The 13,907-nt window shown below is 35.6% G+C and overlaps 1 protein-coding gene across 2 annotated transcripts in view; it reads left to right on the top strand.

Moving 5' to 3' along the window:
* Positions 1 to 9,369: 9,369 nt before the first annotated feature.
* LOC145668750 (uncharacterized) overlaps positions 9,370 to 13,907 on the top strand; it is a 131,375-nt gene continuing 126,837 nt past the window's right edge. The window contains exon 1 of one of the 2 annotated variants that reach the window (XM_081736891.1): positions 9,370 to 9,945. In XM_081736891.1, the coding sequence (XP_081593017.1) occupies positions 9,525 to 9,945 (421 nt within the window). In that variant the 5' untranslated portion in view covers positions 9,370 to 9,524. The remainder of the gene's footprint in view (positions 9,946 to 13,907) is intronic. The other variant, XM_081736890.1, reaches the window with a different exon arrangement.

Genomic DNA, 13,907 nt, shown 5'->3' with positions numbered 1-13,907 from the left:
TTAAATTGAACACCAATCTTCCGGCCGCTGTGGCGCACTCCTTCTCCCTCTTAAGACAAAATTTTCTTACTCCATATGCGATACGAGCACGAAATTATAAATGAAACATCAAACAGGTTCGTTACATTACATAAACAAAACAGCACACAAAAGGTAAATAAAACAAAAATGAATCGTGAGCCCATTTCAGTAAAAAAAAAAAAAAAAAAAAAGCCAATATTAGGGGCCCTGGAAATAATGTTTATTCGTATGGCTTTGAGATTTGATAATATTGTCCCCTTAATTTATTTGTCACGTATGGAACGAGCCCAGGGGCGTAACTAACGGCCCCGCAGACCTTGCGTGCCGGAGGGCCCACAGGCTCCGGGGGCCCATAAAGAGTAAGAGGAATATGGAAAGAGGGGCCCAAGAATTAGAAAAACAACTTTTTCTAGGGAGTCCAAATACAGTTACCTAATTAGGTAGCTTAGGACAAAGTTACCTAATTTAATATTGTGACTGCAAGACGACTCCATGCCGTAAACGTTGCCAACACCTAGTGGCCCAATTGCCAGTAAATGTCGAGCGTCCCTATAGCGACGCGTCGAAGGACTGCCGCTAGTGGCTTGAAATTATTCGTGGTAGGAGACTTCCGTACGTTTTACTCATACAACATGGAATTGTACAGCGGGGGACACTTCTAAATGGTACACCTTAGCCGTAAATCTCCATATGGCTGTACCATTTAGAAGTGTCCCCCGCTGTACAGTGGTAAGCAGCCAAATGGTCCCTTTTAAGCTGACAACAGCGTCAAGACTATGATTGAATGGCTGATCCAGCGCATTTCTAATAGTGGACGTAAGAGTTATATTTCATTCATCTTTTGCACTTAACTTGCCACCCCCTAAAATAAATAAGATTATAGTTTATTTGTGTTTGCAGTTAACGTTGTAGATCTCGATGCAACTAGCTATTCACTAGAAGTGTATGTATTTGGTTTCACCCCTTGGAGGCTTGTCATGATACAATAATAGAGTAGGGTCTATTTGAATTTGAAACTCGTGAAATTAGGAAGGACTAATAAAATAACCTCGGTGCATCTAACAATAGAGGTGAAACATCTAACAACAGAAGGGGGGGGGGAATCAGAGGTGAAACATGTACTTGCAGACTAAATTCATACCAAAAGCTGGAGCTCCTACGTGGCTAAGCGGTTAGCATACGCGCCTTTGGCGTGGGAGACCCGGGTTCGATTCCCGGCAGGAGCTCCTGTGGTTCGGATTTCACGTTAATCAGTAGGTCTACGTCTCATATAGCCTCGCTGCTGAAAGGGATGTTAAACTCGAAATCAACTCAATCATACCAAAAGCTGCTTACTGTTACGTATTTCGTTTAATTCATTATGCGATTAGTGTTGTCACAGAAACATTTGTAGAATTTAATTACTTTCGATTTCAAAAGATTAGCATTCTTGGGGTGTTAATTTGTTTCAAAAGATCGCTTTTCGATATCGCTTACCGTTTTTGTATACTATGAAATTAAATATTGATACCAGAAGTACGAGTAAATTTCAACCACTTCTGGATCTGGTAGAGTGCTGCAGGTGAGGATGATGTAACCTCTTAAGACACTTAATTGATTGCTAAAAACCGCTTGCCGTTATCAATTAGTATACCGTTTTAGTACTATAGCGATCAACGCTGAAAGCGGAAACTTACCGCTTCCAATTTGAATAGAAAATTAACGAACGAGATGAAATATATTCTTGGGATGGTGAACCGGTTACATTAAATCATTTTTTCGATGAATCTTACCGGTTTGCTCTATGGAAATTAATATTGAAAAAAAAAGTAGCCCTATTAGTAAATTTAAACATTTCTGGTTTCCGTACGTGTACAGTGTTGCTCGTACTGATGGTATATTCTCTTGAGACGCTGAAATCAATTGCAGAAAACAGTTTGACGGTATTTATTACCGTTTCTGCTCTATGGCGATCTAATTGAAATCAGAAATATTTGACTTCCACTGCTTCCGTTTTGAATAGAGGGTTAAGCAAGGATATGTAATCTATTCTTCGGATGCTGAATCATTTGCAACAAACCGCTTCTCAATGTCTCTTCCATTTTCACTTTATGGAAATCAAAATTGGAAAAGGAAGTACTATTAAACCATTTCCAGTTTTCATATAGTGTTGGCGGTGGTTATGATACGTTCTTTTGAAGTGCTGAATTGATTTTTTTTTTAATGTTATTTATTCCCGTTTTGATCTATAGCAATAAACATTGAAACCGGAAATGATTGGTTTTTACGAATTCCGGTTTGAATAGAAGGTTAACGGAGGAATCTTGGGACACTGAATGAATTGAAAAAAAACATATCGATAGTTCTTACCGTTTTCGTTCTGATACCTGTCAACAGACGAACGAAGATATCCGTTTGTTAAGACTTCCGATACTTACGCATAGCACAGTTTGGAAGTATAAAATGTTTACTGTCCAATTTGAGAAGATCTTTATGTATATAGAAATTAGTTCCATAATAAGCTGAACTTGAAAAGCCAGTGCACCTTTTTAAAAGGTAAACTAACTGTCGGTACTCCACACGAATGAATGTCCTTGTATGTAATTCCTCTAATTAAGGGAAACATTTTAAACTTGCGTATATTAGCATTGGTTAGATGCAGTTAGGATGATTATAACTACTGATACTTCAAGTGGCATCTCGTGTAATGCTCTGTTGAAGAAAAAAAAATCGTTCAACAAACCACACTGACAGACCTCAAATGTTAAAAATTGAAACACTAGGATAATGGTTGAGATGCTTTCACAGAACAAATATAGATTGATGCCTGATGACAACACACACAGTTTGTAATAATTCTGATCAAATAGAGTACTCACTTCTAGAGGTGCAAGGGCTGGGGAAAAAACCCGGCTTTTTTGAAAAAAAAAACTCGGTTTTTTCTGCTTCGCTTTTTTGCTTGGGATTTTTTTTTAAATTCTGCTTTAATTTGATAAAGCAGACTTTGTTTTGCTTCTCTATAACACAAAAATTCATTTAATTAGTGGTTGATGCTGATAATAATATAAAACCTCGAAAATAAACCATGAATTTCGAAAGGATATTTCAAACAATTTTACTTCAACATATTTACATTATTAATTCCAAAGGATTAACCAATGTATATAATAATTTTTTAACCTCCTATATACAAAAGTAATCAGGGTTGGCAAAGTAAGCAGTGTTGTTTTTGAAAATGCCAAAAACCCGTTTTGGGGGGGAAGTTTAAACCAGTTTTTTTTTGTTTGAACCAGTTTTTTGTGGTTTAAACCAGGTTTTTTTATTTATATGTTTTGCTTTATGTATTTATATTACATATTCACAGAAATAAGTTTGTTTCGCCTTAGTGTTATTATGCAACAACGGGGTTATGTTGGAAGAGGTCCCATAAGCTTAAAGAAGTCCGGTCAGTAAATTTCTTATTCATTCATTCATTCATTCATTGTTTATTCATCCATGTCGTACATTATTGGTCAGAGACCAGTACATAGGACTTGTCAAATAATAAGAAAACATTTCAATATAATTGATTTACATTATTTTACAAACTATCACCCAAGTATTCATTAATATGATAATACATTTTGTTACACAAAAAATTAAATAGTTCGTTTTTGAAATTTCGTATGTTTTTGATATCCTTCAAATAACTTGGGAGCTTATTAAACAACTTAGCGGACATAGGAAGAACACTTCTTTTGGTGCACGCATAGTTTTGGTATGCTGTGAATATGTTATTCTTTTGTCGTGTGTTGTATGAATGTACATCGTCAACATGAAGAAAACTACTTTCATTTTTCTTTACATATATGATACTTTTGTATATGTATAGACGAGGCACAGTTAAAATTTTATTTGACTGAAAGACCCTTTTGCATGAGGACCTTGGTGATAGATTAAAAACAGATCTCATTGCCTTTTTCTGTAGACGAAAAGTAGTAACACTGAAATAGGAGGCTCCCCAGAAAATTATTCCGTAATTTAACAAGGATTGAAACTTACCATAGTACAATAACAGCAAAGTTTCTTTTGACACTGAACCACGTAGTCTATAAATGACAAAACATATACGGCTTAATTTGCTGTTTAGCTCAGTAATATGTGCATCCCATGTAAGCCTATTGCTTATTGTTACACCTAAAAATTTAGTGAATTTTGAATAGTCTACATCAGTTGAATTTATCACAATGGGTGGTACTGTTCGAGGTGTACATGAGTAATGAAAATTTAGTGCTTTTGTTTTCTTTGCATTTATCAGCAGTTGATTCTGAGATGTCCATTTTATCAAACGCTCCACAGTTTGTTTTAATTTACTTTCTAGTTCAACTGTATTGTCCGCTGTTACAAGGACATTTACATCGTCAGCATATAGTACAATATGTTGGGGATACATATATCGAAAAGATCATTTATGTAAAATAAAAAAAGAATTGGCCCAAGAATTGAGCCTTGAGGAACACCAGCAGAGATAGTAGCAGTTTTGGATGAAAATGTGACTTGCTTATTGTTAATTATTTTTTGTATTTTTACTACTTGTTTTCTGTTTGTCAGGTACGAGCGAAACCATTCATGTACTACACCCCTAATGCCATATTTCTGGAGTTTTGCCAGTAGAAGAGAATGTTGAACACTGTCGAATGCCTTGGAGAAATCAACAAATAAACCTACTGCATATTTTCCCTTATCAAGTACTGTAGAAACCTCTTTAATAAAGTTAAACAATGCTGTATCAATTGATTTGTTTTTTTGGAAACCATGTTGAGAAGACGAGATTAGGTTATGACAGGATATAAAATTTTTCAAGCGCGATAACATTAGTGATTCAAAAATCTTCGAGAAAACAGACAAAATAGAAACAGGCCTATAGTTTTGAACATCATAAGTATTTCCTTTTTTGTGCAAAGGTATAACTTTAGCAGTCTTCAATCTGTCGGGGAAAACGCCTGATTCAAATGATATATTTACAAGAAAGCATAGTTGTTTCACTATTAAATGCGCACTCTTTTTTATAATTAGGGATGGGACTTCATCTATACTTGCAGAACGGGTACTAGAAAGCCTTTTGATACAGTCCAACAATTCTTCTGAAGTTACCGGAGTTACATACATACTATGTTTGTTGCATGGAATATTTGGCTGTACAGCGAAATCCGACTTTCCAAATGGTAAATTTGTATTAAGAAAATACTGATTAAAGACTTCAGTAATGGCAGCAGGATCAGCGAAAGAATTATTTGCTCTTATAATTAACTTGTGATATTTCGCGCATTGGAACAGTCCTTGATGAATTGTTTATTACGTTCCACGCACCTTTCATTTTGTTTTTATATCCGTGTATTATAGTGTCATTGTGGATTCTTTTGGCTGTTCGAATAACATTTTGATATATTCTTTTGTATGTTTCTATATGGGAAATAACTTTAGCTGGTAAATTAACACAGGTTTTCTTAAGTTTATGATAATATATAAGCTTTTGCTTTGAAACTTTTATTCCTTGCGTGACCCACTTTTTCATGTTATTAAGATCTTTCCGTAACTGTAATGGAAATGCTATGTTAAAATTATGTAAGAAAACATCAACAAAATAAATGAATTTGTCATTAGCACTAGGTAAGTCGTATAAGGGATTCCAAGATTCACGAGATAATAGAAAACAAAAATAATTTATATTTTCCGTTGAAAATAATCTGGTTGTTCTCGTTATCGGTTTCGGACTTCCCTTCACTAGTTTCTCGGTAGGTATTCTACAATAAATGGCTTCATGATCAGAAAATCCAAGTTCAGTAACTTCAAACAAACATTTAAGATTACTTTTTGGAATAATAATTTGGTCGATAGCTGTCTTTCCTTGACGAGTAGGTACGTTAATAATAGTTTGTAGTTCATATAAATTTAACATATCTTGAAACTTAGATTTATCAGTTGAATTCTTTAACCAATCTATGTTTATATCCCCACAGATAACTACACTACTAAATTTTCTACGTAAGTTCGCTAGAAGTTTCTCAAAATTTTTAAAGAAAATTCCTAAATCACCAGAAGGGGTCCTATAGATACACACAATACAAATATTTAACTCTTGAAGTTTGATGCGACTACCTCACAATGCATTTCGACGCAAAAATTCCGAACGTCAATCTCAGTTGCATGTATATAAGAGCGAGCAAAAATTGCGACACCACCTCGACTTTTGACTATTGAGAAACTCCCGCCCTAGCCATCGGGAAAATCCCGTCATTACTTTAAATGTAAAACAATAACGGGAAAATCCTGTCATTGCTTTGCATGTAAAATTTAAAGATCAACGTATCATAATCAGTACGCTAAAACTGAGATATTAAATTACAAATTCAGTATGTAGATATCATTTAAAGTCCAATCCAAGCTAATGTTGGAAGCTACATAGGCAATCGAAAAATTTTGCCAATTGCTATCAATATATTTAAGCAACGTTGGCTTCTTTATAACACAACAGGCATTCACGCATGCAGAAATATACAATTTGGTTCCGTTTCATATATTTAGGCTTAACATCCTCACGTAATACTGAGGTTATCAATGAGAAGACTTTCGCTTAAAGCGGCATCCGAACCGCTACTTGGTTTACGCATTAAAGAAGGGTTGTGGTTCGACCGAGAATTGAACATGGGACACCTTGATTAAAAGCTGAAAAGGAAATAAAACTAATGCAGATGGTTTGATATATGGAAACGTTACCATGAAGTTCACACGATTCGCATTTTTCGTTCTTTTTATTTTTTGGTTTAAACCAGTTATTAAAAAAAAGAAAAAAGAAAGCTGATGTAAACCAGCCAACCTTAAAAGTAAACACTTCTTTCAAAAAATACACAAATAACTAACAAAATTGTATGTAGTATTTTTATTTCAAAATATGCCATACCCTCTTTTAGAAACAAAATAAAATTAAAATAAAACATAAGAGAAATACTTAGATTTATATGATACACTTAAAGGCTGCACATCTACAGCTTTTGGTTCTGTATATTCTTGAAATCCTACAGTCAAGTGTTATATAACCACCGTCATGGTTTACCCAATCCTCAAGTTTTCTAAATTTTTAACAAGAGGGATTCAACATATCATTACGGATCCCCCCCCCCCCAAAAAAAAAAAGGACTACGGAATATATTTGAGTTAAGCTAAATACAACTGCACAACAAACATGACTGACTGGTTAGCTTTTGCGCTTCTATCGGGAAGTCCGGGATTCAACCCAGCATTCGACCATTCTGACAAAGCTTTTCTTCATTCCATCTGTGAATGTAGAAATAGTGCGTGTACTGTGAGTTGACTGACTTCCTTTCTTATTGTTTTTAAATCGTTATTATTACTAATTACCAGCAGTGACGGTTTTGCGAAGGTTAGGGGAGCGGTCTTTCGGACTGAAGCCTGTTTCCCAAAGTTACGGAATGTCTAAAACAAACGAAATATCTATTAGTTATGCCTTTACTCATAAACTTTAAGCTCCCGTCAAATAAAAATTACGAATGTTTAGAAAAACTAAACATTAGTAAGAAAAACCCCTCCCAAAATACTTTTTTTAAAATCTGCCACTGATTCTCAGTATAAAATGATCTTCAAGGTTGTATCTGGAAGATTTTATGCTAAACATATAAACGAAACGAAAAAAATTAATTATGCCTGTACTCATAAACTTCAAGCACCTCCCAAATAAAATTAGAACATTTTAGAAAACGAAACAATCAGAGAAACTCCTCCCAAAGTACTTTTCTAAATCCGCTACTGATTATTTGTGTAAATTGGTATTCAAGATTGTATCCGGAAAATTATTGCTAAATCATTGCACAGCTACAGTATAACAGAAATGTGGAAGTACGGTTTGACGGATATATTAAAAAAACTTACGCTTTGACGCATATATAGAAAAACATAAGTTTAACTTTTGCGTTAGAAGCTAGACTACTCAGCTCTTAGAAATGAAACACGGATAACAACCTAAAATGATCTAGAGAAGAAAAACAATGTCGATAACTCGAAAGTTAAAATAAAGTTGAATAACCTCTAAAATTGCCCTCAAATACTACATTGTTCATCTTAGCTTTAATTCGTAAAACATGTGCTCCATCCATCTTGATGGTGAATTTCAGAGCGAAATATGGCATTTAAGTCATGGAATTCTTATCTAACTATAGAACATGTACGATAAGAAAGCTATTTAGATAGAAAAATCATGAAAATGAAAAAAGCCAAAATTCTCGTTTTTTTTTTTTTTCAAAAAAGCCGGCTTTTTACGTGATAAAACCATCGATTCAAAAAAGCCGAATTTTTTGCATCACTACTCACCTCTGCTGCATGGTTTCCCTGGTTCTATCCCAGCTCGCACCAAGTGAAATTTGTGGTAGATAAACACCGTGTGAGTGAGTTTCTCGGGGTTCTCCCGTTTCCTCACGCTTTATCATTCCACCATTCCAATCATTTCTCATCATCATCGTCTCCTTTAGCCTAGCCGACATAATCGTGGGACGTAAAATTTAAATATTTCATTTAAAGGTTTTGGTCATTTTAAAAGTACAACGTATCAAAGCAAAACTTGTTGTCCCAGGCCCACTCGCAGGGTCCCAGGCGGGGTTCAACTCAAAAATTTTAAAAATTTCTCTCATGTTTTTCTTTATTTTGCTTCAAAAAGAGGGTGTGTGATATTTTGAAGTAAAAATATTACATACAATTTTGCTAGTTATTTATGTATCATTTTTTAAGTACTAATTGTATATAAGAGGTTAAAATATTATTACATATATTTAATAATATTTTATTATTAAATCCTTTGGAATTCATAATGAAAAAATGTTAAGAATTTAAAAAAAAAATTGAAATTCATGGTTTATTTTCGAGGTTTCATATTATTATCTGCATCAACCACTAATTAAATGATTTTTTTTTTTATGGTAGAGAAGCGAAACAAAATCTGCTTTATCAGTTTAAAGCAAAATTTTCAAAAAAGCCCAAAAGTTCCCAAGCAAAAAAGCGAAGCAGAAAAAAACGATTTTAAAAAAAGCCTGTTTTTTTTCCGAGCCCTTGCTTCTCTACAATCAAGTGCTTTTTGATTTGATGTCATAGTTTCCAAAATGTAAACTATTAATGAAAATTAAATGATATATTAAATAATCTGACAATTTGTTAGTTTTATAAGCTATAATTTTTGTCCCTTTGTCGGCATAGAGTTGACTTTGGTAGTAGTTTGTCTGAACCGAACCCTTCCTTAACGGACCAGAGACGGAATATCATTTGGTTCTTATTAAGAACAAAGTTATCAACTCCTATTGTGGTTAAGAGGCGGGAAGGGATATTACATCACATCATTTGTCTCAAGCTCCTAGAGTTTCGCATTATTTCTGATATGAAGTCCACATCCATCAGTATGTTCTTAATTTTGCTTGTTTTGCTGTAGAATGCGTCTAAATTTATTTGTCCTTTTTCTGTCTCATTATATTTAGATCAGCAGAATGGAACTGAATAGTTACGAGAAAGAAGTGGAAAGACAAATCGTGTTTAATATGCAAGAAGAAAACGTTAGTTTTCATGCGCGTCAAGTGGAAAAGCCGGGCAATACAAATGCTGCAGAAGCCACTTCAAACGTCTGGTGGAAGCCGGAGCATGTTGACTTCAGCGCTAAAAGGAAGTCGATTGACGGTGGCGCCTCACAGTGGCGAGAAGAGGAAGAAGAAAGTTCTGAAAGCTGGGGAGAAAGTTTGCGGCGGCCGCGCTCGTCTTCAGTTGCAGTAGGTGCAAGGGATGGGTACAAGATGGTAGTGCTACACAAACGAAGTGATTGGGAGTGCGACTCGCACTTACATCATAAGCCAAGGATTATCTCTGAAGTGAAAAAAGAACGCAGCCCGGTGGTGTCAAAGCCTCTAATACGTGGTGAGTACATTAGCCGGCAATAAGTATTATAAAATCTCGAACTGTCACACAAATTTCATGGATTGTTTACAAATGTAAGCGTTTAACAGTGTTGTATATTGGCCCTGAATCAGAATTTGAACATGACAGTTGGAGTATTGTTGTGCATTATTCTATTTTTATCTATGGTAGCAAAAATCTTATTGTTATACAGATAACATTCATGCATCGAATGCAGAAATTAATATTCATCCGCCTCTTTTTAAATTATTCGAGTTTAGTTGTTCCCTTCAAAATGTGACAAACCAAGCACAAAATTTCCAAAAATTAAGTAAATTGGGAATTTGGAATATATTTAGTAATAAAACAACCGTAAAGGATATGGGATGGAACTATAGGTTTTGTTCAGGGTCATGGTGCGTCCGGTAATCGAATCCCATTCTCTTTCATTCCTCTACGTGAACTTTGTGGTGGGCAAACACCGTGTGCGTGGGTTTTCTCGGGGTTCTCCCGTTTCCTCCCACTTCGTTCCACCATTTCATTCATCTCACATTATCACCGTCTCCTTTAGCCTAACTGGCATAAGCGTGGGACGTAAAACTCAAAAATTTAATTTCATTTAGAACACGTAGAATGCCAGTCAATAGTTCTTCAATAAATAGAAGCGACATGTGAAGAACATTTTGTTTATTATTATTATTGTAGATAATGTGAAATACTCTCAATTATAGTAAACAAGAACGTTTTAATGGGTCAGTGGTAGAGCGTTTACCTCTGGTGCGTGGGGTTCGTGGTTCGATCCCAGCTCGTGCCAAGTGGACTTTGTTGTGGACAAACACCATGTGTGTGGGTTTTCTCGTAGTTCTCCCGTTTCCTCCCATTTTATTAATTGCATTCGTTTATCATAATCAGAGTCTCCTTTAGCCTAGCCGGCATAACTGTGGGACGTGAAACTGTGAGATTTCACTTCATTTTCAAAATCGTTTCAACTAATTCTGTTTCTTGTCAACATGAGCACAACGTAGGATTGCATCCAAGTTTTATGAAGGTACGATTTCAATCAGGACCTGCAATGATTTAATATGATCTATAATATTATATTGTATTCGATTGCAGCGAATTCAATTATTTTTTTGGAATGTCTATGGATTGTGCGCAAATTCATTTTAAAAAAATCTTTCACCCTAATTTACAAGTTTTTTCGTTGAAGAAAAATAAGTTTGTGTTTTCTACATTTTAGAAAAGGGGGTGCGGTGGCTCAATGGTGTGTAGGGTCCCTGCTCGATCTCCTCCCAAGTAAGTTTGTGGTGGACAACATCGTGCTCGTTGATTTTCTAGGGGTACTCCCGTTTCCTCCCATTTTCTTACTCTAACAATTCTTCCATTCTCGTTCACTTCCTTTAATCACCGTCTCCCTTACCCTAACGGGCATTATTGTGGGATGTTAAAGATTTCATTCTATACTTTAGAGCAAGCTTCGTTAAATATTCTTACATACACATTTCTTGAAATAAGTTTGGATCTCCTATCTTAAAAATTCTGTGTATTAGAGGAATTTGGAGTTTCACTTAGCTGCTCGCGAACATCTAGTAAGTACTTTGCATTTAGGTTCCTTTTCCGTGGAAGTTTGAAATCAGGCATGCACTCAGGGTATACGGCGTATACCTTTTTTTTTTTTTTTTTTTTTTTTTTTTTTTACATATTATAGTTCAGTGTATACACATCGTAAATTTACGAAAGATCAAGGTAAATATGAGTAGTATACATCACATTTTAAAAGTAATAAAGCGTATGCGTACCATAAGTTAGTCCCATTCACTTCAGGTTTTCTTTTCTCTAAGAAATTAAAGAAAAATGTATTATTCTTATTCATGTCATTATCAGGCTCGTATTTAGGTAAGTGCTATTCTATACTCAAGCACAGGGCGGCAAAATTTTGGAATTATTTTTAAAATTCAAATAAAGTAATATTTAAAACTAGCAACCCACAGAGTTCCGCACAAGCGCGAGAAAATGTGTTTAATTCGCTCTAATTACAGTAGTTACTAATTAGCTAGCTTATGTGGTTATTTTTAAAATGTCATTCTCTTCCAGCCCACCCCAAGGGGTGGGGATGAACTTGATCACATTAAAACTGATACTGTTAAACTCAGCAACCTCAAAAACTATGAATTCAGCATTAATATCTGTTGTTTTCGATTACTTTTAAAATCTCTTCCCCTCTCTGTGAAGTGGAGTATGGCCTTGAAGTTGAATTGAATTAAAACTCTCTATTCATCTCAGCGACCCCAGAAAACTATGAATTCAACTTTAATAGCGGTCGTTTTCAGGGGGAGGCAAATTATTTACAACACAGGGGCGCACAATATATAAATACGGCCCTGGTCATTATCTCTAACAATGTTTTCCGCTAAATTCATTTCTAAAATATTTCTATTATTGGAAAAAATGAAATGAAATCTTTCAGTGTAACGTCCCACGTTTATGCCCGTTATTTTAAGGGAAACTGTTATCAAGGCAAGTGAAGGATGATGGAAGAATTGGTGGCAGGGCCGGATCTAGGGGAGGGGTCAATTTGGGGCATTTGTCCCGGGGCGCAGCTGGTTGAGAGTATGTAGGGGGCGCCATTTCGATGCAAAATTGGGGGGAAGAGGGGCACATTTATGTCTTCGCCCCGGGCGCAATATTTAGTAGATCCGGCCCTGATTGGTGGAATGGGACATGGGAGGAAACGAGAGTACCCCGAGAAAACTCATGGTAAGATGTCCACCACAAACTATTTGGCTAGTGGTCGGACCAAGGGCCCCACGCACCATCCCTATTTGAAAGAAACTTACACCCTTCGATCATTTTAATTTATATTATTAGTGATAAAAATTATACAAGTGTGCCGCGATGTCGGGGAAGTTCAATAAAGTGTCGTCAGTTAAGAAAGATTGGGAACCACTGACAAAAAAGTCAGTAATAATAGCAAAAGGAGAGATTGAGTACCGGTCACACATCCTCCGAAAATAGGGCTTATTTATTAAGTCTTTCATTGACTCTAGTGCTTCTTTAGGAGGGAGGGATGTTTTATATAATATACGCATAGCTCTGGGTTCTGATCATTTCTTGATTAAGCCTTTTAAACTTATATAGTAACTTACCGTTCGAAACGTGTTGAAAACCATAAATATTCATTGCAAGCCTCTACTAGAAATTGGAATTCAAAATAGAAAGGAGAAATCTTCAGACATGTGGAGTAAAAAACAAACCCGAAGCCAGCTCAATTTCTTAGTGTGCAAAAACCAATACTGAGAGACCAGTGGCAAGCATCAAGAACACTCCAAACTATTTAGTTATTTATGTATTATTTATAGCATCTGTAACAAACTATAGAACCTTTTCAGCTTACATTCTTGACGATATTTTTTGAATATACAAATGACTTACATGGGGGCTGAAGGTTGTCGTGGGGAGTGCTAAGTCCCTTTGGCACCACTCTAGCTACTGGTCTGCTCTATGGTTTGAATAGAATATGTTCGAAGTCAATATTGGGTACCTCGAGGAAACTATTCTTTGGAAGTGCATCTGGTTGTCATGATACAATAATAGAGGGCGTGAGTTCGAAACTCTTAGGATGAGAAATGGCCAATAGGAAATATTTTATGCATTTAGCAAGAACCATGTAGAGGCGTCATTTAGGGAGAGCCAGGAGGGGGCAATTGCCCCCCTCAAGAGTTTGAGGAGTACATATACTTTAATGGATTTTCTACTAATGTACTAGTACAAAACCTGAAAAGTTATGTCGGTGGCGCTCTTGCTTCCCCTCAAGCGAAGTCTGAAATGATGCCCCTGGAACCATTTCATTTTACGTAGAAATATGTAAAATGTACTAAATTCTTCCGCGGTAATTAAAATTGCAGGAATTTCATATCTAGCTTTGCTTTAACTTAAAAATTGTGTACAACGTTCTGTTTTAGGGGGGACAAAATAATTCAGGG

Source organism: Thermobia domestica, chromosome 13 (assembly GCF_964235325.1).
Source record: "Thermobia domestica chromosome 13, izTheDome1.hap1.1, whole genome shotgun sequence".
NCBI classification, from domain to species: Eukaryota; Metazoa; Arthropoda; class Insecta; order Zygentoma; family Lepismatidae; genus Thermobia; species Thermobia domestica.
This window is presented reverse-complemented; position numbering and strand designations above follow the sequence as displayed.